The 27,401-nt window shown below is 36.3% G+C and overlaps 3 protein-coding genes across 6 annotated transcripts in view; all 3 read left to right on the top strand.

Moving 5' to 3' along the window:
- rorc (RAR-related orphan receptor C) overlaps window positions 1-9,475 on the top strand; it is a 39,651-nt gene extending 30,176 nt beyond the window's left edge. For both annotated transcript variants that reach the window (XM_007249825.4, XM_022673486.2), the window contains 10 exons: window positions 1,517-1,602; window positions 1,709-1,850; window positions 3,947-4,282; window positions 4,790-4,909; window positions 5,251-5,372; window positions 5,653-5,785; window positions 6,007-6,114; window positions 6,377-6,487; window positions 6,942-7,051; window positions 7,339-9,475. In XM_007249825.4, the coding sequence (XP_007249887.3) occupies window positions 1,517-1,602; window positions 1,709-1,850; window positions 3,947-4,282; window positions 4,790-4,909; window positions 5,251-5,372; window positions 5,653-5,785; window positions 6,007-6,114; window positions 6,377-6,487; window positions 6,942-7,051; window positions 7,339-7,503 (1,433 nt within the window). In that variant the 3' untranslated portion in view covers window positions 7,504-9,475. The remainder of the gene's footprint in view (window positions 1-1,516; window positions 1,603-1,708; window positions 1,851-3,946; window positions 4,283-4,789; window positions 4,910-5,250; window positions 5,373-5,652; window positions 5,786-6,006; window positions 6,115-6,376; window positions 6,488-6,941; window positions 7,052-7,338) is intronic.
- Window positions 9,476-12,446: 2,971 nt separating this feature from the next.
- ecm1b (extracellular matrix protein 1b) lies at window positions 12,447-20,614 on the top strand. Of its 3 annotated transcripts, none has more exons than XM_007249826.3 (10): window positions 12,447-12,595; window positions 12,995-13,051; window positions 13,630-13,662; window positions 14,268-14,351; window positions 15,111-15,373; window positions 16,447-16,673; window positions 17,529-17,781; window positions 17,956-18,182; window positions 19,045-19,135; window positions 20,192-20,614. In XM_007249826.3, the coding sequence occupies exons 1-10, from the start codon at window positions 12,535-12,537 to the stop codon at window positions 20,366-20,368; spliced, it is 1,473 nt and encodes a 490-aa protein (XP_007249888.3). In that variant the 5' UTR covers window positions 12,447-12,534; the 3' UTR covers window positions 20,369-20,614. The 3 variants fall into 3 exon arrangements, with proteins under 3 accessions (XP_007249888.3, XP_049336895.1, XP_049336896.1); XM_049480938.1 differs by having other exon boundaries at window positions 16,447-16,691; XM_049480939.1 differs by lacking the exon at window positions 12,995-13,051 and having other exon boundaries at window positions 16,447-16,691.
- Window positions 20,615-21,928: 1,314 nt separating this feature from the next.
- Window positions 21,929-27,401, top strand: part of pip5k1ab (phosphatidylinositol-4-phosphate 5-kinase, type I, alpha, b) — a 24,738-nt gene continuing 19,265 nt past the window's right edge. The window contains exon 1 of the mRNA XM_022673485.2: window positions 21,929-22,067. Within this exon, the coding sequence (XP_022529206.2) occupies window positions 22,022-22,067 (46 nt within the window). The 5' untranslated portion in view covers window positions 21,929-22,021. The remainder of the gene's footprint in view (window positions 22,068-27,401) is intronic.

Raw genomic sequence — 27,401 nt, 5'->3', positions numbered from 1 at the left:
ATTTTAGCCATAGTGTTGCTCCATTCATATGTCAGTATCAGTGATTATAGATATGATTTTATATGATTTTCGAGTATGAACCCAATATTTGTCATGTTTCGTTTGGTCATCTTCATTTAATTCATTAATATACTTCCATTCCTGCGTTTCAGGCCTGCAATTCATTTTTAAATGTTGAGATATTTAAACATTTCCCACTTTTGTAATGTTGCCATTCCTTCTCATAACAGATTTAGGCATTAAGGATACCAAGTCATGAAGTGTTTCAAGTGTTATTTTGACCCATTCTTCCTGCAAACACATCTTAAGGTGTGCAACAGATAGGGGTCATGTCTGAACATTTTCTAGTTTAGTCTAGTTTAACCCCGCTTGATTAACCTGCTAGGTTCGGGAAATAAGGTTTGTTTTCTGGTATGCCCTGGGAGACCATGATGCTGCTAATGGTGCTGATACAAGAGTTACTGTGAACCTGGAGATATCAGAACATTAAACTCAGTCTTCATCTGCTTAATAATTCAGTTAATCCAAAGAAAAGCAGACTTAGAACCGAAAGGAGCTGGCATGCTAAAATAAAGTGCCGCAGAGATCTAAAAGGTGCCTATACCAAAATGCATGCTTTAAAAGTACTTTACAAAACGTGCAACTTAACTACACACTCTTAACATAAACACCATTAAATGGGCTGCAGCTGCTAGTGGAAAATTACAAAAAGTACCCAGTACTGTAGAAATAACTCAGCAAAATGACTCAACTGGTTCAACCCAGCCTTTGGGTGGAATATATAATCCAGCAGTTTTTATAATGTGTAAGTGAACTTCTCTCAGTTTTCTCAGATAGTGCCTATGAAAAGATCATTTTACACATTTTTTCTGCAACTAATTTTAGTACACGTGAATGGCAGTGTAGGCAGATATCTAACAGTTTTTGTCAGTTCAACATAGCATAGACTTTTTTTTAACAGGTGAAACCATTTCTATATGATTTAGCTTCAATAAACAGATTATGCTGTTTTGGGGTCAACATTGCATATTAAAATTATTCTTTTAAAAAAATATTTGTTTAATGATGAGGGCCAAATTTCCAAATTTATGTTAGAATATTATAACATCATGCCACATCTTGTTTTGATGTGTTTTGGGGTTGTTTGAGGTTAAAATTAGTAGGCATTTGTAATATGTTGGTTATGTTGTATTGAAATTTTACTTACATTGTATTGAATTTTAATATGAGTTCTGAGTCTGTACGGCTGTTATCTTAGCAAGGTCTCTCTTGTGAAAGAAATGTTCTGATCTCAGTGGGACTTCCTGGTAAAAAAAAAAAGATAAAACTAATAATAATATATAGGAATAACTAGGGCTGTCCAAATATCTTTTATTTTAAACTGAAAAGAGGTTGACACCAAATCGAATGCCTGTTTTACTCCAATTCCTACACAGGTAGTGGGCAGTGAAATCAATCATGTATAACAACGATTAATTCGTTGTGTGTGTGTGTGTGTGTCTGTGTGTGTGTACAGCTCAGATTGAGGTGATCCCCTGTAAAATCTGTGGAGATAAATCATCAGGTGTTCATTATGGAGTCATAACTTGCGAGGGCTGCAAGGTGAGAAAAAAACTATACTAATCACACACAAGTCAGTATTAAATTCAGTGTTTTGTGTTTTGTATGTTGTTTATCCCAGTCTCCATCTCTCTCTCCCTGTCTGTAGGGATTTTTCCGGCGGAGTCAGTCCTCTAGTGTGCAGTATTCTTGTTCTAGGCAGAGTAACTGCCCAATCGACCGCGCCAGCAGGAACCGCTGCCAGAGCTGCCGCCTCAAGAAATGTGTTGCCCAGGGAATGAGTCGGGATGGTGAGAAAAAAGAGAGAGAGGGAGAATGAGAGAGAAAGTATGAGAGAAGAAAGGGTCAAGCATTTATTATAACTTACATTTTTTTTAAAGTTGGGACGCTGTGTAAAATTTAAATAACGGTAAATAAAAACAGTGATTTTGGCAATGATTTGCTTATCTCTTAAACCCGTATTTACTCACAGTATGACAGCAAAACATCTCAGTGGCACTTATAAAAAACAGCTATAATAGGAACAATATGCGACTACATCAAATGACTAAGTATGAAAAAAGTATCTGCAAAAAATCTGTAAAAAATTGTGAAACAATTTTAGAAAAATGTTCCTTTGTGTAAAATTGCAAAGGCTTTGGATATTCGATGATCTACAGTACATATTATTTTCAGAAGATTCAGAGAATCTGGAGAAATCTCTGTGTAGAAAGGACAAGGCCAACAGTGAGTATTGCATGAGTATAAGAGGGTAAGCTACACAATGGTAGACATTAGGAGTGGAACAAATGATCAATGTTGGAATACACTGATTTTTTCATTTTCATTTACAATACATTATCGATGTGTTTTGTCAAATATCTTACTTACTAAAGTTACTGCTTCATTACTCCGCTTGATAGTGTTAATCAAATGAATAGGGTAAACCTGCAGTGGAGAATATTGTTCATAAAATTCTGTAAAACTGACACTTATGAATCCACAATTTCTGGTATTTACTTATTTAGGAGTATTTTATCTCCTTCAGTAACACAGATGCTGTGAAGTATCATAGAATTGTCTTGCAGTGTTCCAACTTTGAGATGTGTGCCTGTCATCAAGTTTTCCATGCTCTGTGTTATGTTGCGAATAAAATATGGGTCTATTAGGTTCTCAAACTATTGTATTGTTATATATATATATATATATATATATATATATATATATATATATATATAGATTTTACACAGCATCCCATCTTTTTAAGATAATTTGTTATTTTATAAATGTAAGCACATGAATTTAATGTAAAAACAAGATAGAAGGTAGAGGTTGTCCAGTTGTCAATCACCAGGGACACTAATCACAGAACTGGATGTTAATGTATTTTGAGTGTGTTTAACTCAGTTCAGGAAGATGGAACATATTATATTTAATAAGGGGAATAAACTTAATTACAAGAGAACTGTAGGATGTGGACCTCGTAAAGCAGTCTGCATTGTAATACTTAACAAATTTGCAGATGTAACTAGTCCTAGCGCCTACAACCTTGTACTCAGAGTAGTTTACGCATAAGCAAGTCATTATCTCAATCAAAGCAAACTTTTCAAGGAACAGTCAGCCTGCAGGTGCCATGGTGATCCGACACAAGACAAAACATAGGCACACAGAGTGCTAATCTTCTAACACTCTCTGGCATCCAAGGTCCAATTCACTCTAGACATTTGGATCCCAGCCATATGATGAGCAAGCCTCAGACAAGGAATGAGTAGGCATAGTGGGCAGCAAAACCTCCTAAGACAATATTTAAAATTGTAGATACTACTTTATTTTAATTTTGCACTAAAATGCAAAATTACATAAGAATAAAATGTCAACTATACCAGTGCAGATCAGAAATAAATATTCTATACATTTGACAGTAATTTTGTTACTCATTGCCAAAAAGCTACTGCACTTAAATAGAAATCATATGATTTTATTCCCTAATGGCATGTGGCTATCAAAAATTAGAGGTTGTATTACCTTAGAAAAAGTGACTTACTGATTATATAATAACACCATAGTATTTTATTAAACCAGACATCCATTTATTAACTGCGCAAGGACATTCCACAGAAACATACAGTATATAATAAATAATAAATGTTTGTTCTTTCTTTGTCTTTGTTAATTTAGTTTATTTAGTTTAGTGACTTGTGATGCGTTGTAATTATATTCTTTGAAAGCAAAAAAATATAGAGTTTACAAAGCAGTAGCATCGTTAAAATGGAGTAGACTTACATTTAAAATCATGTTCTACTTATATACATTAACTGCATTTAGTGCACTTTGTGGGTCTAAGTTTGCTGCCATTATTATTGACAGCTTTGCATTGCTGTATAATACTGCGCTTTCTCTTGTACAGCGGTGAAGTTCGGCCGCATGTCCAAGCGTCAGAGAGACTCCTTGTTTGCGGAGGTGGAGAGGCACCGGCAGCAGCAGCAGCGTCTCCAGACCAGCCAGACAGAGCCCCCACCTCTACCAGCGTACCGGCACAGCAAAGAGCCAAGAGGCCGCTCACCTCATCTAATTCAGCCACTGGGTCCAGCCTACTCCTTTTCCCTGGACCAGGAGCTCCCCAGCTGCCAGCCAGAAATGCACGGCTACCTGGACTGTGCTGCAGGCGAGGTCCAGGCTGCAGCGCTGGCCTGCAGGAGTGTCCAGAGGACAGGAAACAGCAGCTGCTTTTCAGCAGGGCGAGGTGAGGTTACATATTCATCCAGGTTGCATTACTCCAAAGGTTTGTGGACACCACTTCTAGTTAATGCATTCAGCTCCTTTAAGTTAAGCTTGTCTTGACCTTTGTTGAAAATTATATTGCCAAAGGATTAAAATAGACTGTCTGGATCAGATGAACATATACAGATTGCCGCTATGTCAAATGGCAAATGTGGGCTAGAGGGCTATAAAGCCCCCCAGAATTGGACTGTGGAAGAGTGGATCTATGTTCTCTGGAATGATGGTACTTTATCCAGTAATCTTTATAGCAATACTTAAAAATCTTTGTAGAAAGGCTTCCCTGGACAGTAGAGATGGTAACTTCAACAAAAGCAGGATAAACCATTTTATACCCTTGATTTCAGAAGAATGAAATGAGCAATTTAATAAACAAATGAGCAAGTGAACACTGCTGTTTACTTGTTTACACTTCATTTTGTTGATAGAACAACTTATTTATTTGTTTTCTCTTTTTATTTCTTGTGTCCAGGCTTTGACTCCAGGAGATCCACTCCAGAGGCCATCCTGAGCATGCCTGGGAGTGAAATGGGGTTACGACCTTTTGACCTTGAAAGCTCTTTCTGTCCCTACCCTACCTCAATGCACATAGGTAAAGGCAGAGTCAGAAAAAAGAGAAAAAATCAATATGACTTCCTCATAAACATTTGCATTGGCAGGATTTTGCTCATAGTGAAATAAAAGTCATAGTTGGCTATAAAAGCGTACTTACTGATGTAAGAAGAGTTAAAAATGAAGTTTACAATGTTTGATGTAGATGATTTTTTAAATATTTAAAGTGTAAATCATAAATATAATATATGTACATTTTGGATTTTAACAATGTAACACACCAAGCTTAATATAAACATGAACTAACGACATAAAAAAGTTCATTCTGAAACTAGATTACTAACTAGGCTGAAATCTGTGTGTGTGTGTGTGTGTGTTTAGAGGAGCTGTGTGCAAGTATTGTGCGCTCTCACAGGGAGACGAGTCAGTATCATGTTGAAGAGGTACAGGCTCTCAGATGGAAGATCTTCAGCAGAGAGGAGATTCATGCTTATCAGAGCAAGGTACACTTTTTGTACCTTAAAGGCCGGTGCATAAGAAGTTGTTAAATTACTTTAAGCGCCATGCCTTATTTTTTCATTGTTACACTGAATTAAAACCAAAACGATCCCACAAAAAATATATAAGACTTGGACAATATAAAACACTCCATATTAATGTATATCAATATGAATTTTTACTTTGCTCTCCACACTTTTACTGTACTATGAGTTTTCTAATCTTCTGATTTAGTCTGTTCATTTAACCTCTTTCTCTTTGTCCTGTATCCCTCTCCCTCTCTAGTCTGTGGATGAGATGTGGCAGCTGTGTGCAGTGAGGCTGACAGATGCAGTGCAGTATGTGGTAGAGTTTGCAAAGCGAATCCCGGGGTTCCGTCAGCTCGGTCAGAATGATCAAATCGCACTCCTCAAGAGTGGTGAGACCCATCTACCTCTAAATGTAACATTCTGCTGTTATGCCTGAGAGAGTTTACTTGTGTCTGTGATAAGTTTCAGTACTCATAACTCTCTATGTGTTTTTTTCTCTTAATGTCTGTCTTTCCTCTCTGTCTTTTGTATTTGTATGCCGCCTGCTTTTACTCGGCATGTTTGTCTCTTTTCCTGTGTGTGCATTCCTGTGTGTCTCTCTCTTGCTCAGGTTCGATGGAGGTGGTTCTGGTCCGCATGAGTCGAATGTTCAACACTGAGAACAGCACAGTTTTCTTTGATGGCAAGTTTGCAGGATCTGAGCTGTTCAAATCTCTTGGTAAGCTTAACAACTAAGAATGAGATACATTTTTATTCACTTACATTTCAGTGTTGCTTGTTAATAATTTAGCATTTGAACATTATAGGAAAAACAAACAGCCAGACTATAAGCACCAGCAGAGTTATCACAGATTCAGAGACAGTTTCTATTTTCCAGTCATTCCACTGGAAAAATATTATTTGTTCATTGTTTTATGTATTCACGTTTTGTGTGTTTACTGAAAGTGATTTCCTTTTCTGTGTGTGAAAATGTGTTGCAGCCTGTGGTGATTTCATCGCAGCCGTGTTTGACTTTGCTCACAGTATTTGTGCTCTGAGGCTGACTGAGCAGCAGGTGGCGCTGTTTAGTGCTCTTGTGCTCATAAATGCAGGTATGTGACATTTCTTATCACACACATGCTTTAAACACATAGAGAGGGGTAGAGGTGCCTCAGCCTGTCTACTGCTACAGCATATACTGTGCAAAAGGCCTGCACACCTAGGCAAACTATGCATGGACTATGATTGTGTTTTGATTGCAAAAACTCATTTAAACTTAATAAAGTTTCAAATAAAAAGAATATATTCTACACCTGCTTTAGTGTGATCAAACACTAATTAGTTAAACTGGGTCTGGAGGATAATTACAAATATTGCTGGGTTTCTTTAAGTAGTGGAGTGGAAATGGTTAAGAAAACACAGCGACATAACTGTATTTCTCAGTTTAACAATAAATGTTTTTGGTATTACTGTTGTTACTTATTATTGTAAGATGTTTTCTGGGGCGATAAAAAAGAATTGCCCTATCTGTTTAAAATTTTTACATATATATGTCTGTATGTGCAGATCGCCCATGTCTAGAGGACAGAGACAGAGTGCTAAGAGTGAGAAAAGACATGGAACTGGCATTAAGTCTCATCCTACATAGAGATAACCAGGAGAGTCTACAGCACAAGGTATTTATGTGTGTGTGTGCTAAAATTCTACAGTTTTATAATAGTTTTGTTATTTTGTAATATCACAAAACCAAAAAATTTAAATCAAGTTGTTTTTTCTCCCTTCAAGTCAAAGCATGTGCCATAACCAGTCATAACCAGTTTACAGACTGCACTTCCAAAACTGATATGGCCATGTTATCTTAGTGAACTAAAATGATTAACTGAATACCTTATATACAGAATGAAAAATCATCTGGGTAAATATTATTGGTTGGGTTTTTCTTTATTTGTTTGTTTGTTCACAGCTGTATCAGAAGATTACAGCACTGAAGAGCCTGTGTGCGCTGCATATTGAGAAGCTACGCTGGTTCCGGCAGCTCTACCCGCTCACAGTGCACTCCCTGTTTCCTCCTCTCTACAAGGAGCTGTTTGGCTCAGACACAGACATACAGGCAATGGTGACTCTATAGAATTCATACTCACAAAGTACATTTTTAATAGAGATTTTAATCAATATGTCTTAAATGTACACTTTACCTTATGAAGAAGATGGATATATTTTTGTAATTCTGACAGGAACAGAACATAATGTCAATAGAAAAAAATATATCTGAGTCTGTATTTTGGTGCAGATGCTGTTTTTTAGTGAAAAGCTAAGATATTGCCACAAATTTTAGACTACTCACCAGTGGTTGTATTTTTGATAGTCTACACCTTTAAGTTGAGTTTAAGTTGTGCTTTATATGTTGTTCACTGATAATACTGTATATCTGTATGCAAATATGATCAGACATTGGTTTGTCTTGCTGACATCCTGAAAAAAAAACTCATGGCTCTGAGCAGTAATACACAATTGAGTATCAGTGAAACTTTCCAGAGAGTGGATCTTTGTATTGAAAATAAACTACTTGAATCAAACTGCACAATTATAACAGCACCAGGTCTCCACTGACACACTGTTGCACGTCGAAATCCTGCACAGAGAGAATATGAGGAGAGGGCACTCCATCCCTTTAAATAACCCCAGCACTGAAAATCCAACATTGATTACTTTGCCACAAAATGCTCTATGTGTCTGTCTGGAACATTCTATTATAGTACATTATAATTCTCTTTTCTTTGTTTTGTTAGTTTCAGGTCTCCATTCTCAGGCTATGTAAAGAACTGATGTTGGAGGCTGTTGGTTCGGGTGATTTAGACTTTTGAATAATGAATGACTGCACAAACTGCATTAATTACAATTTGTTTCACAACAAATTCGACATATTCCACATTTTTCTTTCATACACAATATTTTACATATTAAGCCTTGGCAAGAATTTATTGGAACGAAATGGGTATGAAAGTTCCAGTTATCTTCACATAAAGCTTCTACAGTTTTAGTTCCTCTATATATTCAGGGTCCATGCAGCCTTTTAAATTAGTGAATTTATGCACATATGGTACAGGTTGCCTTTGGTATGGAGCTTAAAAGGTGACATAAGCTTTTAAATGTATATTGTTTATGTGGTATTTAATAAACTTGAAATATTTTATGGTGTAATTCATAAATGTTAATTTTAACAGTGCCTTTTTTGTTCTGGACTCACAAGGTGGTGAAATTTGCTGTTTAATAATTACAATTCAAAATCTTACAACGATTATTTTGTATTTTAGCAATAGTATTGCCATTTTTTATGTAAGGATAATGCCAATTAAATAATTTATTAAATCATATGTTTATAAAATACCATATAAATATATGTCATTTAAGTGCAAACGCTTAGGTCACATTTTCAGATTCATAAGGCTGCAATCTCTGGAATTCTATCTAATACCTGTTGGGGGATGAGTTTGTGATACTGTGGGACAAACTGCATACGAACACCCTTAATTGTAAAGAAATTTTAGGTGGGGTGTCAATAAACTTTTGGACATTTGGTTCAAATTAATTCAGCATTTCTGTTTTTTTTGTGTGACAGTAATTCTAGGCTATTAGAACTGTTTTATTAAACAACTGAGTAATTCTATTCTATTAAGAAGAATTGTGGCTGACTGATCACACAACCTGTATTTAAACTCCTCCTCACAGGTTTTAAAAGGCAGTGTATAAGTCAATCCAAGCGTTGATGAGTATGAAGTACAATGACAGAATACAATCTATGGTAGCTTTGCTAATGTTAGCATTTATGAATGTTTATGTATTGTTTATAAGAGTGTGGAATATGTATTCAGGGAGTCCTGTTCTCTTACCATTTAACTTAATTATTGCTGTGAATTCTTTTGCTGGGATTTCCTAGCTGTTGTTAATCTATGCTATATCTGTGAGTTTTGTTGGTGTTTCGACATGTATGCTTTTTGTTTGGTTATATTTTGACTTTTAATTCCATCTCACTAACCATAGTGATTTGCTATGTTGAGGAAAATATATTAAATATATGTGAATAAATAAAAACATTTCTCTTTTTCTTGACTGATCCTCATCAATGCCTAATAAAATCAGTTCTACTCACAATATTGTTCAGCTGACACTTTTTATGGATATACAAAATGCTACAAGTTTGTCACACTATTAGCTGGTACCACTAACCATGCTAACCTGGAACATACAGTAAAAAGCAGGACACAATTCAGTGACAATCATTATAAAACCATGATTAATTATTATCAAACCTTTTGTCGTAGACATTTTTAGCTAACTGTTTTTTGGAAAAGTTTTAGAATATTGTACAATTATCGGATTGTTTTACTGGAACACCATCAACACCATGGTCTGACATTACTTCCATCTCTTATATTTGACTTACACTGGCTTGCAAAAGTATTCACACCCCTTGAACCATACAACCACAAACAAATGTATTTTATTAAAATTTAAAGTGATAGACAAACACAAAGTAGCGCATAATTGTAAGGTGGAACGCAAATGTACAGTAGTGTGGTTAGTAAGCTATAGAGATTGTAGCGAGCTTTTAACTTTTAGCCTAGTAAAACACTTGCATTTGAGTTCCTTTTTGCAGACACTGGCACAGGAAAAGCTGTGGTCATGAGGTCTGACTCACATAGCAACCTGTTGATGAACATGAGCTGGAATATACCAAAACTAAAATTTTGGAAAAGTTACTGAAGATGCTGTCATCGATTTATCATCACTTCTTCATATTTAACATGCAAGTTGTCTGTCTAAGCGGATGCAGATATGGTGAAAGTTTTTCTGACTTATTTCTGTATTGTTTTATGCAGCATCAAGTCCCTTAAGAGCCCTTTCTCCAGAACTGTTTGTATAACAGAAGACTTAGCTCACATCTGGAATCTCTCAGCAAAATCCTCAAACACTTGTTTGGTTTAGTGCTCATGACTAACACTGTGACCTTATGTTCCAAGACAGTATATAGTTATGACTCTACAGGAAATGTGGTGTAAGTGTCACAAATAAGCTGTTTTATTGGATGAAATTAATTGGTCTTTCTGTGAAAGTTCATTTGGTCTCAATCAGAGCTATAACAGTTAGCTACATAGATGCTGTTAGCAACAGCTAATTTAATTACCCTCATGAAACAGTTAAGCAATACACTGTCTTGCTAACATTGGTTGGGACAGAAAGTGCTCAGATTTGAGACATTCATTAAAAAATAATTTTAAAAAGTATTATTTTATTTTGAGCTCATGAACAAATGTTGTTTTATACTATCACTATCCAATGAAACACAAGTATCTCCATTACAGTTTCTTAAAGGTATTGGAAATAATGAAATTATTCTTGGACAGATGGTTTGTGTATTTTTTCCCACTAGGTAGTGTTGCTGTGTTCTCAGTGTTCAATTGGAAACCTAATTTAAAACCCAAGCCAGTGATGGTTTGTAGGATTTTCTTTTTTCACATGTGATTTGTGATGCTGAGAATGTACATACACTATTAGTCTTCCATCAGGACAAAACATCTTAGTACACAAAAATAAATAAATCTTTTAATAAGAAACTGAAATTAAGAAATGGTGAATTCTATAACATCTTAAAGTCCCATTTTATTTTATTATACATTTTTCCTAAAGCAGTGTCATGATATGCAATCAATGCTTCGTATAGAAAGTGTAGTTGCAGTTCCCACTGGAACTGCGGACAAGCATTTAACACAGTACCAGTTGAGTCACATACAATATATTCATAACAACATTGGTGCACTTTTTAACTTCCATAATGAAAAGGTTTCGACAGAATGATTGCATTATTACTGATTTGATGTGCAATACATTGGTCAATCCTGACGGGAAGTGTCTTAAAATCTGGGACTTATAAAAAACTGCAGTTTAAGCATTTTCTTTTATGACCAGTGACAAACATGTGACAACAAAATGTTATCAATGTTTATGTATTTTTTGTTAAAAACAGCCAATGAATAAGAGAGTGGTGGATTGGCATCCTGTCTAGGGGAAATTCCTACCTTCTGCCCACTGATTCCAAGTAGGCTCTGAAACCACTGTGACCCTGACCAGGAAGAAGTAGATAAGATGGTGGATGAATATGTGTTCTGTTGCTGTTGGCCAGAGTTGAGAGCTCTTCTGAGGAAGTAAATTTCCATCACAGATTTAAACTCTGTTAAATCATTCCCCCTCTCGGATATAGTGATTTTAGATGTAAACATTAAATCTTTGCATCAAACATTCAATTCAATGTTTGCCAAATTTAGCGGCATTTTAACTAGAGAATATTTATCTAACAATAAATCAGGCAGCATACATTTTTTACTCTTATCATTTTAATGTATAATCTTGTGCCATCTCTATATTGTACTGTTTTCAGCATAATTCTCACTCCTCACTCCTCACAAAGTTTCTTCTTTTTGTCTTAAATGACCCTGAAGTGAAGAAAAGTTTTGTTTAATATTTTAAACTCTTGTTTCTAAAGCATTTTAATGTTTGATGTTTAGTGGGCTATTCTTCTATTTGAAATGAAGTTGAGTCCAATACTAATTGAAGAAGGGGAAGTCCTAATGAGGGGGTTGGTAATTGGCCCTGCGAATTGGGGAGAAAATGGGATTAAAAAAAATATAGAAAAAATATATATAAATGGAAGAGTTTTGCAGCAGTGAATCCATATTTTCAAAAACATTCACAGGGATTTTAGGTAAAATTGTTGAGTTTAAATTTGAGGTAAAAATTTGTTGTCAAACTTTCCATTATGTCTGCTGTCTGACCCTTGGGTTTAAGTTGTGGGTAAAAAATTGCAAAACATCTGTGTGAAGGTTTAAAGCCTGCAAAAACTTTCTTTAAAACATTTACTGGAATACCTTTTTTTTTGTAATTTCGTTCTGACGATTTTAGGCCAAACTCTATGTCACTTATTATTGTCACAACAAGACACCCAAACAATCCACTAAACGTGGGGCTGGACTGAAGATTCGCACATGCGCACTAGCGTAGACATAACTGTCCGGGAGTGTATGTAAAAGGCAGGGGAGCGCTGCAGTGTGGAGAGCAGCTGTGGGAGTTGAAGCAGTGGACTGATCGGGTCAGTACAGCAGCGATGGGAGCTCTGAGGAGATACGTGCTGCTGCTGGTGGTGTTGGTGGTCAGAGCAGATGAGGGTGAGTGATCTGAGTGTGTTGTGTTGTTGTTATGAGCAGGATTTAAGAGTAAAGACTGAATGCAGTGTCAGTGTGTAAACTGTGTGTGTTTTTGTAAGAGCTGTGTGTGAGATTACATAACCTGGTCAGGTTTTAATGTGCTCTGCCTGGGTTCTGCTGTGCTCTGGGTGTGCATGTCGGCTGCTTCAGACAGGCATGTGTCTCTGTGTGACTGGGAACATTGGAATGCTTCAGTTTTAGAGCTGTTTGGCCTGCTGGGCTTTTGGCTGGGGAGTAGTTTGCCTGTTTTTTTTGTTTAGTTTTGTTTGCCTGAATTACAGGCTTGGCAGTGGATGAGCAGATAGGTTACATCTGTTTTTGAGTTGTTGTCTAACACACACATTCTGCCCCACTTTCCAGAGCCTTTTCTGGGTCAAAGAGAAGTTACTTTCAACCTAAGTGAATTGCTGGATGATGGTCTGTGTTTTTTTATATATTAAGTCCCTTGCTATATAGAATATTTACTCATTTTATGTTTCATTCTTGTGAACATAATGCATTATACTGTTTTTTTTTATTATTTACTCTGTTATTTTTTGCTTTTGTTTTTAATTTAAAGCACTTAGAATTTCCTTTGCACAATACATTTGCCGGTGTTGAATCAACTCTTTTTAGATAAAAAAGTACATATAAAAACCCACACAGAGACCGTGTGAGTCTCACATGGGTGTGTTGGCTTGGTTGTGTTGTGTTTTGCTTTGCTTAAAATGACATTTATCACAATTATTTCTGTTACAAAATATCATTCCAAGCAGTGTACTCATTATGACTTATCAATCATTTAAGTTATTTGGTCCAATATAGAGCACATTACGGAACAACACTGTCTATATAACTTTATGATTATGGCTTACACTTAAATCTGTGGTTATTATATTGTAGTTATAATGATCAATAGACCTAAATACATTGATCTTAATGTGCAGATCGCTTGCAGGTAACCTTGTGTAATCCTCAGTATTAATAATGGTTAACTATTGTGTCGTTTTTCCTAGACTTACAGAGACCGATTGCGTTTTCACTCATTGGTAAGTCTAACAAAATCTTTAAAATATATAATTTTATAATTTCTGTTATTATTTCTATTTTCTTATTAATTAATTGATTAATTCACAATTGAGTCATTCATTGTTATTATTTACACTGAAATTAGTGTAAAATAAAAAAGGTCCAGTTTTATCCCCAAGTCTTAAAATAATGAAAGTGCAGTGTGTTGGCTATTACATAGACATTTGGTGACAATTCTTGCTGTTTGTTGAGGTTAATAGATAACTTAATGCTAGCTGTGAGAAAACTAAAGTTACAGCCTCATTATATTAAAGATCACTGATGTACTACATAAACCCACCACTGAGATTAACATTAAGCAAGAACATTCTGTGTCTGAATGGCATACTTGATTTACTCAAGTCGATACACTTTAGATGTATTGAGCTTTGGAGCAGTGGAAGTGTGTTCTCTAGAATGAGGGTGTTACATCCAATACTTTTGAAGAATTAAAGAAAGAGACCTTGGGTGAAATGGTGATCATCCAACATCATGACCACACCAACTAAAACGCTTGTCACTGTATGCAATTAATACTAACAGCAATGCTCCAAAATCTAATATATAGCCTTCTGTCTTATTTCAGATTTCCCTGAGCTCGGCTCAGATGTGGCTGAGAGGAAAGAGGGGGTCCCTGACACTCCTGACATGACAAGAAACTTTCCAGCAGGTGACACAGACAGAGATGATCCCCCTGTCTTTAGTTAACAGGTTTTCCATGCATGTTTTTAGCACAATTTGGTCTGAAATTTCACCAGTGATACAAGTATTGAAAGCCCAAGTCCAACTTATACAAATTATAATCCAGATATCTCTCATTTAGTTTTCTACTAATATGCATACTAATTGTAATATGAATTCAATATATGTTTTATGCTTGTTTTTTACTGGAACTACAGTTCTTACTGGTTAAAATATTTGAATATCTTTGCCTGTAGGTTTTGCTAGTAGAAATGTAATTATGAATAAGTCACAGTGGATTTCCATATAAATCAATGGTAACATATGACTGGTCAAAATTCCATTTAGGAAATGTTGTTTTAGCAATTTGACTACTTGAATATTATTAATATTTTAGATAGTATTACTAGTAATTGTAATAGTAATTGTTCTATGTCTAATATCTAAAATAAGTATTTCACTAGCAACACTCCGTAACAGAGATCTGGTATTTGAGTTTTTAGTAAAAACTGAGTTAGAACTTTTAGCACTGGTTTCATTTTAGTATTAAATGACATGCAATGTTTTAACAGCCAGTCATCCCATTTTCTCTCCAAGATTTATTATTTTTAATTTTCTTATTTCCGGCTGAAGTCTTTTGTAGCATTGTCATTTTTTTGCCTTTTATCTGTTTTCCTCTTCTTTTTTCCTGACATGACACTGCTTTTAAAAATATATATATTTTGGTCTTTGTGTCTTGGTTTATCAGGTCCTCCTATGTTTGGGCCACGGTCCATGGGACCCCCACAGATTCCTTTCCCTCTTGCTCGACCGAATACCAACAACATTCAAGCCATCTGCCGCTATAGTAATCAACGCCCTCGATATCCTAGGGAGACCCTACCTAGCAGTTACTTTGGCTACTTGGTTCGTCGGGCAAATGCCATCAACCGGCTGGAGTCCTGGTTCTCTGTGTGTTGCAGCAGTGGGACTGAGGATGAGAGACTACTTCTGTGTTGTGCTGATCAAGCGGTGAGACCATGTGCTTCCTGTAATTTTGATAGAGAACACTCTTAACTTATCGTACCAAGGCTGAATGAGGAATAGTTACTTACATAGGATTTGAACATTTATAGTTGTTAGCAGAGTGGGTGGCCTCACCTGGTTTGAGATGTGTAGCTGCTGTTTTCAGATAGCAACACACTGGACCCCCCTACAACTCTCTGTAACAAATTAGCATGTACATATTGACATTTTGCCTAATGCCAGGCTTGGGCAAGAGCAGTATAAAGTACCCTCCCCTGGCACTAAGGTGTTGGCAACTCATTTTTGGCATGAGTTGAGGAGTTAGGATATGAGGAGGGGTGGTAATCATCCACCATCCTAACCTCAGTGATGATTTTGTTGCTGAATACAATCAAATCCACACAGCGGGACAGTATTGTCAGTTCCTCCAACAAAGGCTTGATTACCTAAAACATTTTTATATTACAGAGGAAGCAATGAATGAGCAAGTGTCCAATACTTTTGTCACAATGGTGTCAAGACTGCCTGTTATCCATATTCCCCGTGTTCCATTTTTCGGCACTGACCTTTACAATTAAGCTGTTTATTTCCCACCTTCTCTTTAAGTCTAACTGGTATTCAGTATGTATCATTTTCTAGTAATCTCCGTTGGACCATTTTTTTAATATTTGCTCTTTCACTAATAGTAAATATAATAAAATCCTTGAAGAATTTGTTCTGGCAGGTTACCAGGAGTGTTGTATATTGTCCTAAGAATGTTTACTGAATGTGCTAATTATAGCAAACCAAACAAACTATACCATGATAAACAGGAGTTAAGGCCCTGTGGACTAAAGTGCTTCATCATTTTGTTTGTCTCTCATTGTTTTCAAGTGTCACATAGACAAAACAATGGACAGCCTTGACAGATAACACTGGCACACAGATATACTCTCTCTCTCTTCTTCGTCTTCTCACATCCTTCCTCTCTGCACCATTTTAAATGATTTTCAACTCCATGCTCTTAGGCTTGTTTTTGTTAGATTTGTATATTTCTTATCTCCGTGATTAACTATGCTTAATTTTTTTGTATGTTGCAGTGGAAGAAGTCCCTTTCGGCTTTCTGTGATGATGAGTTCTCAGTTAAAGCCAGTCATTATCACTGCTGCAAGCAAACTGGTTCAAACAGAAGAACTTGCTTTGAAAAAGCAAGCCCATCACACCTACAGTCATATGTGCCTTCTGATCATGAGCGTGGGTCATGGGCCGTCATCCCCTCCATGGCTGAAGGCTTTAACTTTAACCCTAGCAGCTGCCACAAGCAAAGGCATGCATATTTTAGTGTGTATGTCTGTATATTCAGAGCACAATTTATATATTTATATTTGTATAAAATGTATATATTTATAGTTTTAGGCCCCTACATTTAAGAGTGTTCTTTGTGTATACAGTAAAATGTAAACAAGCACATTTTGAAGAAAGATGTTGATATCTTATGAGATAATTTGTATAACAAGATTTGATTTCAGCTTTATCCTTTTTGCTTCTGGTCAGTGCATGGCTGTGATTAATTTCATTGTGTTCAGTTCTATTATTTTCTCACTGTAAATTATACTGCTCTCAAGATCTGGCCATCTTCATTCCATCTGTTAATATACAGCCATTCCTGCATTTCAGGTCACACTATAAAATTTGGACTATGGACAATTAATTAATAATAATTGAGATAATTCATAAAATAAATAAAATGTATAATAATTATGTAATTTCATGTGATGTCAACAGGTAATTGTAATAATTACTGGTACATGCATGATGAAATTATTGAAATGTTTAAAAAAGGTTTCTCAGGGAAAGACTGTAAGGTATTTGCATAAATTTGCCTATACTGCCCATAATTTCATTCAAGAAATTGGTAGACAATCACACAGTTTAAGACATTTTTGCTGAAGGAATGGGACAAAATAACAGCTGTAACAGTGCAGTGCTTAGTGTTGAGAGAAGGACTGGCAAAATTACAAAGTGATGAATGTTTTAATGTCAGTTTTTCTTGTTGAATGCCTTAATTGAGGAACAGACACACAGAATTTGCTCAGTACTTTACAAATAGATTTTCCTTTAAAAATTAGTTTTACACTGAGGTCAAACCATTAACAGATTTTGTTGAATATTTTCACAACAGATCACTGATTGCTCGCAGAGCAATAACAGGAAAAATCCCAAAGGATGTTTTCCCCCCTGGCCGTCCTAATGCTGACAACATTGAATCTATCTGTGCTAATCACAAGCAACGATGGTGGTATGTCTCCAAATGTCTGTTGCGTAAAGCCAACAGTGCGGTGGCACATCAGGCTAAGGCCATTGATGTACTGGAAAAAGGCTTTGGTCAGTGCTGTAAGAAGAGGAGAGAGAAACAGTCCTGTGCAGAGATGAAGGTGTGTGTTTGTAGATGTGTGTTGTGAGGGTGACTCACACATTGCATGTCTGAACAGGCCTATTAGGACATGAGAATGCTTTGTTATTAATGATATGGCTAGACTGTGAACATTCTAAGTAGGTGACCTTACAAAGACTCGGATCTGAGTAACATTTCACTCTTTCTGCCATAGTGGAAGATGATGGTGGATGACTTCTGTAAAGATGGGATGAAGGCTGACATGAAGCAGTTTGTCTGTTGCGAAAGGAAGGAAGGAGAGGAGCAGTATAATTGTTTTGCTGCTGCTGCCACAAACCCAGGATATACCCCCAACAATGACAGCGCATCTCTTTATGAAGCTCGTCCTTCTTTAGACACGTTCTGTGATATGTACAGAAAGTATCACAGTTTGCAAAGACAGTAAGATTGTATTTTTTCACTTTACTCAAATTCATTAATAATGTTTTGCTTTTAAAATAATTTTGGGATTTTTTTTATCATTGTAGGAAAAAGTTAAGTAAAATGCTGTGCATAAACTGTGTCTTATGAAGCATAGAACAGGTCCTGGGGATCTTCCTGGTCCTGGTGATCTACCACTCTGCAGATTTCACATCTGACACACCTGAGCCTAGGATGTTCACATGTCCCTGAAGCTCAAACTTAACTCAATCAGTTGTGTGAAAGGTGATGGAGGAAAAGCAAACTTCTATGAGGGGGCAGGTCTTCAGGGCCAGGATTATGCACCCTTGGCATAGAACAAGACCGGAAAATTACTTTTCGAAACACCAATATACTGCTAATATAAATGTTGTTCACTTAAGGCTATTTTATTTCTACTCATTATGTTAGTTGAACAGTGATGTATTTTTGTACATTATTACTTTCCATTTTGTTTTATAGGCTAGTAGATTAATACACACTTTATGTTAAAATATTTACTGTGTTAAATGTTAGTTACACATTTAAAGTTTACACAATGTCAACACAATGACACAAGGACATATTTCATTACTTTATGCTTACATATGTACAAGACCAATATGTCTATCGGGGCCTATGAAATTATTTTGACATATCGTATGCTTAGAAATACATTTCCTACAAAACATTATGTAAACTGACATAAGAATGCTTTCTGTTCAGAAAGGCTGTTGTTCATGTAAATTGAACACCAGCCTGAGAGGTTGAACAAGAGAGAATAAGAGAGAAGGAAGTGTATTGGCTGCAAGGCTTCCCTACAAATCTTAAGAAACTTGTGCCTTATTTGAATGATTGTATTTAGGTTAGGAAGTTGGCATATTGTTGCAGATAAGTGGTCTACACGGTGCTGCAGTCCGATGGAAGAGAAGAATTCTGCCTGTTTGCAGACTCAGGTGCGTATTTAAGCAATTTTCTGCTGCATACTGCTGACTAATGTTGTTGACATAATAGAACCATGGATAGATTATGGACTATACATTGGGGCCAACACCCAAAAACCACTTACTGTCAAACACCATACTTAAGTACATGGCAGAATCCATTGCTGATACATTTGTATATACTTTAGGTTTTATTTATCTATAGACCAACAAAGCCCTGTTTAAATATATATGTACATATGATTAAGGAAATTAAAATATATTAAGAACAATTTGCCTCATTCATCAACATATCTGAGAATTACTTGAGAAAATCCTAACAAAAAATTATTTCAAGATGTCTTTCTAAACCATAAAATTGTTCACCAGTATGATTTTATAATGATTGTCTTTTTAAAGGAAAAACAAACCCCACATAAGAAATCAATCTTTGTCAATATCATTGACAAAAATAATAAATTATGATTTGTTTTTCTAATACACACCCTATAGAAAAGCAAATCATAGATCATTTGATCTCACTGAAGATATTTAAATACTACCCTAATTGAATAAGTTATCACATTTTATGTATAAGTACTTATGACAATATTAATCCTTTTAATGTGTGATGTACCTCAAGAGTTTAAAATGAACTGGGAGCTAAATGGTAGGTCAGTCAGACTGAATTAGAAGATGGAACACACACTATAAAGTAGACATTAAAAAGGTAACTGGCAAACAAAAAAAGATGTTTAGAATGTCTTATTACACAAACTGAACTGTTGGTTAGCTACATTTTAGACTAATTGTTTTCTTATATGTTAGTGTTTGAGTGCCTTTAAATATGCATGCACGCAAGGTCCTTCTAAGTCCTTGATCTGTCCTTGGGTGGGTCATGTGTTTCTGAATGGCTATGCAACACACTTGTTTCCTAATCAATAACACTGCATTACTGAAATTAGGTTAAAGTGGGTTATTCTGCTGCTTTCTACACAAAGCTTATTGTCCAGCCAAAGATCATCAGAGAACTAACTAACATCTAGCATATCAGTTATTGACCAGATATGGGATTAATATCTTTTTTAGATGGAGAGCATCCTGGATGAAGTGTGTAGTCACCCACTGTGGAAGAATAGTGGAAGCTGTTGCAGGGAGAGAGGGAAAAGCCGCTCCAAGTGTTTCACCAAGTATGTCCTGCATAAACTATCTGAAGAAATGGGGGTAAACCACAGCCTTCGGAAGAAATGCAGAACCCCTTTCTGAAATCTTGCTATGATTGTTGAATCGTTGTGCTGAGCCAATGATTTAGTTACAGTTATGTTCCAGGTATAAATGTAATGGATCTGTGGACAGACTCACATGGGTTAAGCCTAAGTGGAGCAAAAACTGCATTTTTTAATCAACATTTTTATTCACTATTTTCTAAAAGATTGTATTAATTTTAATAGTATTTTCATACCTGTTCAAAACCGCATGGTCGGTTTGTAATCATTATGTAGACACTTTTTTCACAAACTATCCAAATCAATACTATTAAATAAAAATAATAAATTAAGATATTAGGCCTACTTTGTTTATTTCCAATTCAGGTCTACATGTTCACATTCCCTGTGTAGTATTCAGCATCTGGTCTAATCCTTAATGTATGTTTATATCTATACATCTTTTTGATGATTATAATGAGGGAATGGTTTCCTTATGCTAAATATACACATTCTCCTGGTCTGATGTTTTGACAGGACCCAAGGTGATGTTATCTGTTGCCTGAGAGCATGTTGTTTTGTTTATTTTCTCAACACAAAAAGTCTAGGCGTCAGATTACGCTCTGCCTTTTCAACTAGTCTGAGACATATCAAAGGAATGCAGACAGTTAGGCCATTCGTAACCACAGTTTCTTAGATATAAGTTGTTATTATCATTCTTTATTAGTGACCCAGACACACTGTAAGTATGGTTATATTGCCTAAACAAACAAAACTACAGTTATGAAATTAACCATACCACTTTATAAATCGATGTTAATAATACGACCTGTCATTTTCCTCTGGCAAATCAAACAACTGCAAAAACATGGCAGGTGTGATCTGCCTTTTTTCTAAGTGTACAGTGAATAAAACCCACCAAACCGGCTCAGTTTCAGCACACGTAACTTAACTGAGCAACCCAAGACCAACCCACATGTCACGTTTTAACATCAGTAAAGAGTATATCAAGGGACTCTGTAAAAAACGGAATCCAGCGAAAGTAAACAACGGGTAAATTAGCTAGGTTAATTCATGAATATTATTCACTCACAAAATCAATAAATGGAGTTATGTGTAATATTGTGTAAGTAACTAACAAGATTGGTACACAAGGCTATTGCAATTGTCCTGTCGAGTTATGCTATCACAGTGATGGGATGGCACTGCGCATGCGCCAATCCACATTTTGTAATGTTTCATGTATATTTAGGACAATTCAACCAAAAAAATATATTAAAAAATGGTTTCTAATCACCCTTATGATCATAAATTACATTTAATATGATAATTTATCCTATTGAAATATACTACCTAGACTTCTGCCAGTAGCATTTTCTAATATGTATTTTTTATTTTGTATTTTATTCTTGATTAGTACGATTTTACAAGGTAGCTCATAAAACATTCTGAATTATTCAGTTAAATTGTTTGTTATGTTTCAGTTATCTAAAAATGTGTGGGGGGGAAACAGTACATATAGGCCCTTCTTTTAAGCCTATGACTGGTCAAATCAGGATAGCTGAAAAGGAAAGGGTTAATTTTCAGCAGCCAGGCCTAACCATAGCAATGTGGGCCTGAGTGGAGGACGCCCAGAGACAGAGGCGTCAGCAGCAGGAGCAGGAGCAGGAGCGGAGAGGCTCTGCCTGAGGCGGCTGGACGAAGTCTGGGCAAAATGGCGACCGCCGGTCCCACCGACTCGGGCTCGACTGCCCCGCCAGGTAACCGAATTATTCAAACAGCATTTTTAACAAAAATCGGCGTAGTGACTGACAAGTATCTCTGAATGGGGTTCGTAGCCTTACCGTTGTGAGGTTAGCTGTGTATTAATCTAACGTTAGACAGCTAGCCTGTTCCAACAGGAGCTAGTTATTAGAAAAGCTGGCGAGTGTTTCTGTTTGGAAACACTGAGCTGGATCATCAACATACCAGGATTTCTCGACCCGCTTCACTATCTACTACCCGATTTCACTGGGTTAAAATTCTAGATAAACAAATTGAGTGTTTTGACTTGCTCGGGGAAACCGCGACATCCTTAGTCATTGATCTGTGTGATGAGCTTGTGTAGCTGTTAAAAACAAAAGCCGCATGTTTTCTCTTATTTCCCAAGCTAGCCAGCTAACTAGCCGTTAGCCAACCCATTAGGTTAGGTTAGCTAACCTAGCTAACGGTATGATTGCCGATGCTAGCTAGTCTCGCTTACGCAGCTGTGGAGACTGTTTTTTTATTCATTTATTTTTTATTAAGATCATCCAATTATCACATGCAGTTAGGTAGATAACGTTTCAGTAACGTGGGGAAAGGGGTTGGTGGTTACACAGCAACCCAATTAACACTAGCTAACTCGATTACACAGCGCTAACTAGGTAGCAAGCTAGGTAGTACTACTCCTGTTGTGATCCCCAAATAGCCAGTTAGGTTATCTATGCATATAGCTAGCTTTCACTAAGCCTAACCTATGTTGTTTGCACTCAGCCATACTGTGTGTCTGTGTCTTCTTTTTCTTTTGGGTTTTCCAGCCTAAATAGTTACGTTGGTTTCTCCTGCCACATAATCGTTTATCACAGAGAAGTATGTACTCCAAAATAAATGACAATTTACGTGTTATTATTGTGTTTGGAGGTTTTTGCGTTAGCGTTATATTGTTGCTAGATACCAAATTCAACTGAATGGGAAAGGGCAGAATCGCCTACACGCTGTGCTATGGCAAGCCGCTTTAGCCTTAAATGACACCCAGGACAACCTATCCTTAATTATCTACCTTTTTACCATATATTATTCATAATAAATTCTTACAAGTAAAAAATCAGTTACAGATACCTACAGTTTTTTACTAGTAGAACTTGTAGTTTTAGCTTTGGAATCCAAAATATCTTACGTTGTCACAATGTATAACTACTATCTAAACTAGCTACAATAGTAGCGTTAGCTTTAGACTGATCAGAATTACATTATGGATATTTTGTCATATATAAAATGGTGGTTGCATTGCAGCTGTATGGAGCCCCTAACCTGTCAGGGCAAAAATAAATTCTTAGAGACATGAGTGTTTTCAGTATAATAAAGTATCCAGTTTAGAGGCGACAAATTTGCTAAATATATGAAAAGAGATATGAAAAGAGACCGACTGATCCTGTTTTTGTAATAAAAAAAATTATAACATTGAGAAAGTTATTAAACCAGGAGCATGTTTTATATTATGTTATGGTCTATATTAGGGGTTCTGTACAGTTAATATTTGTGAAAGTAACTACACTAGATGGATATATTTTTGTAGCTGGCTGTTTGTGTGAACATCTAGAGGCCTCTCTTCTAGGCACTTGCTTGGAAGCATAATGAATCAGATGGTGTCATATTTCCACTAAATCATGCTTACTTGTTCAAGCCTTTGCTTTGTAAAGTCTTGTAGTTTATGGTGCTAGGATGTAATGCTATGATTGTGTAGTTAAAGAAATGGTTCACTGAAAGTCTGCCCAATTGTGACCTAATCCCAAAATGTATTCAAATGGAGTGTATTTGTGGTCCAGTTTGCTTAGTTTGTTTTGAAACTGTCTATTCTAAGCCTGTCCCTGTAATATTATGTAACATAGACCTGCTAGAAACCTGTAGTGTAGTTGTTTACATCCATGTTGTTTTTGTATTTCTGTAAGATTTCTTGGTTGAATTTGTACTCTGAGTCCTCCTTAGACTTATCCTGGAGAGGTGTATACAGGCATGAAGGTAATTGGTGTGTGTTTTAAATAAAAATGGATTTTAATGTATAAGAAATGAGGCAGCTAAACATTGAGCATTTAAAATAATTACCAGCCAGCCATCTGTGTATTATTTGGTTTGGTTATTACAGTGCAAAACCACAATCACCTAGTTAAAAAATACAAACACTGATGTGGGTATTACCACCAAATGTGAAAACCCATGGCTTTATCTTCTGAGAACATTAAGAAAGTTGTAAGAATTAGTTGCGTGGATGAATTTTAACGGCGCAAACTTTGATCAGTATCCCCTTATAGGCTGGATCATGTACAGGAATCTAGGAGGTATTGGTCAGACTCAGAACAAGACTTTAGTTAGCAACATTGTTTGTTTTCTACTTTTCACTCTGGTAACCGTAGTATTGTCTGCTGTAGAGATTCTTTTTGTTAAAATGTGTCCTATCTAATAGTTTTACAGCTGTTGACCTTTGTAATTGCCCTACTTTGTTAAATCACACTTCCATATTTTTTGTTGTTGTCACTGACGTACAAATCTCACATTTACAAACTCCCTCTCGTGAACTTAGAAGGCATTGGTATCTGGGATGTGCACTGATATAATTTGGGTACCTTTATGCTGAGTGTCAGCTGATTCTTACCTGATTCTGATCTGCTGCTGCCACTGGCAGGTAAATACTAAAGTAAATGCACTTTGTTTTTAGTAAATCGTTCATATAGTGTGATCTTTTGGATTGACTGGATTTTATGTGGTAGTCAGCTTTCTCAAATGATCACTTGGGTTGAGGGCTTATCTAATATGACTTACAACCAGAGAAAATCTTTGGTACTTCTGCTGCTAAATCAGTGCATTTCTGCAATAGTTTAACATCTAAACAGCCATAAATCACAAGTGAAGACAAATTGTTAGAGTTTGCCCCATATACATGTAGTAGAAGAGAATATACACTGCCTGGCCAAAAAAGGTCAGAACCTGGATTTAACTAAGCAAAGAGGTTGGAGCCTCCCATTTAATACTTACTGCAGGGGTGATTGTTTTAGCTGACAACCATTTTTTTTTTATCCTAAATTCTCATTTGTCAACAACAATTTCAAAAGACACATCCTGTGGTTGTGAAAAAGATGGTAATCTGTTTCAGAAGGGTCAAATTATTGGCACGCGTCAAGCTGAGAAAGCATATAAGGAGATTGCAGAAACTACTTAAATTGAGTTAAGAGCTGTCTGACTCATTATTTAAAAAGTGCAAGCACAGTGGGGAAACATGATCTTAGAAGAAGGAATGTGGACATAAAAATAAAAAAAATCAGCGATCACTTAAACATTTGGTCAAAAAAACAAAGAAAAGCAATGCTAGAACTCAGCTATATGTTTTATGGTGAAAGTAAGAGAATTTATTTACACACACATTGTGAAGGAAACTCAAGGGATTGGGACTAAATAATTTGTAGCCTTAAGAAAAATACTCATCAATAGGGATGCACCGAAATTTTGGCAGATGCCAATATACGATATTACACATGTACTGCCAATGCCAATCGAACGTTATATGCCCAAAGAATAGGATCAACAGATTACATGAAAAAACTTAAATACCAAGAAAGTCTATCAGTGGATATTTTTCACTGCTTTCCAAATGCTTCAGGCATCATGAGACATCATTGGTATCATGTTGAGATTTTACTGTAAAGAGTTCCACACTTCAGGAATGCTTTTCTCTACTCTGCTCAGGGCTGTGATTTAATGTTCAGGATCACCTAAGTACCAAATGATTGGAACATAATTTTGTTGATTCATATGTTTTACAAGTATAATAATACATGGAAAGTGTTGTACCATTTTTATACAAATGGTGTTCTGTGCAAGTAGTTGACCCAGGCTAGGTGTTGGTCTATATATGAATGAGTCAAGAACCAATAACTTCTATTAATTTCTAATTAAAAACATTTAACTTTAAAATCCACTTCAGTTCAGGGACTTGTTTGACTGTCTGAGAGTGTATTGCAGTGGTAAAGGTGAGAATAATACATATGAAGGTATTAATTACATCAAAGATCTTAAAAAGGCCAATGTTTTAGAGTATCTTGTGCCTCCATTTCAAAGAACATTTTACCCTCCACAGACTTGAGGACTCCTTTCTGGAGGATTCTGGCCCCTCAGAGAAGTACATGCATGGTTTTGCTGTGGTTCTGGCTGTTCTTGTGTGCCTGCTGATGAGAACAATACAATATTGACCCTCTCTTTATGATTGTAGTTTGGTGAAGACATGAATGATTTCAGTTATTGAAGTGGAATGTGTTGAATAGAGGGTGCTTATGACTTTGAAGATGAGGGATTTTGTGGCATGCTGCCATTTACCCCATATGATTGTTTAAAAGGGGTCTTATAGAAATTCACTACCACAGAAAGTTATGTTACAGAATTACAGCAACAGTAAATAGGATATGTTTCAGCAGCTTCACAAAATGTGAATATAGATTTCTCAGGAGATGCCTTTCATTTAATGGTTTTAATGAAGTTAATTGAAAGTTAAAATGCAAGGTATATAAATGTAATGTTTATTTCTAAAATTATACTGGGGTGTCTAGTCTTTCTGTAATGTTAGCGTGTTGATGTTTCTTATTTATGTTATGTTGAATAATGTTGGCACTAGGGTTGCAGCAGTAACCGGTTTCACGGTATACCATGGTATTAAAATGCACGGTTATCATACCGTGTGTGTTTGCTTATTACCGGTAAAACGCAAGCCAGCGGAGAAACTCACCCGCGCATGCGCAACTCTGCTCCGCTTCAGCTGCTCTACACACAGCGGTGAGAACAGCAGAAAGTGCATCAGAATAAACAAATCTCCGTCCGCCTAAAAAAAGGCTAAACTAAAATCAGCAGTGTGGGACTATTTCAGAGACCCCCCGAACGCACCCGAGGATGGTTATCCGATTTATAATCAATGTGGCCGTAAAGTCACAGCTAAAGGTGGACATACGTCAAACCTGTTCTCCCATCTCCAAGAACACCACCCCGCTGTGCAGCGCAAAGTATGTGTTTAGTTTATAATTTTAATCTGAACATAAATAAAATCTCTTTGTAGTCGTGCACAACCCATGCGGTAAGCGACCGCAAAAGGGCTGAGTTATCCGAAATTTGGGCATGCAGGTACAGGCGTGAAGTGCGTGCTACGACGGATTCACGTGTCTGTGTAAAGGTGCTCGCCGGACTGGATGTGAAAGACGCCATTCATTTACATGCGTTAATTTTCAAATTCTGTTAATAAATCCCCTCTATCTGGTTATATACCAACTTGGCAGTAAAACGGACGTTTACAACAGTTGTTGATCAGACACTGACCC

This window comes from Astyanax mexicanus, chromosome 6, assembly GCF_023375975.1.
Source record: "Astyanax mexicanus isolate ESR-SI-001 chromosome 6, AstMex3_surface, whole genome shotgun sequence".
NCBI classification, from domain to species: Eukaryota; Metazoa; Chordata; class Actinopteri; order Characiformes; family Acestrorhamphidae; genus Astyanax; species Astyanax mexicanus.
This window is presented reverse-complemented; position numbering and strand designations above follow the sequence as displayed.

Excerpts from the sequence above, each read along its gene's own strand:
- ecm1b (XM_049480938.1), top strand. The coding sequence starts at position 12,535 with ATGGGAGCTCTGAGGAGATACGTGCTGCTGCTGGTGGTGTTGGTGGTC. Across the intron at positions 12,596-12,994 it reads GGTGGTCAGAGCAGATGAGG|AGCCTTTTCTGGGTCAAAGA; the intron begins GTGAGTGATCTG and ends CCCACTTTCCAG. Across the intron at positions 17,782-17,955 it reads AGTCCTGTGCAGAGATGAAG|TGGAAGATGATGGTGGATGA; the intron begins GTGTGTGTTTGT and ends TTTCTGCCATAG.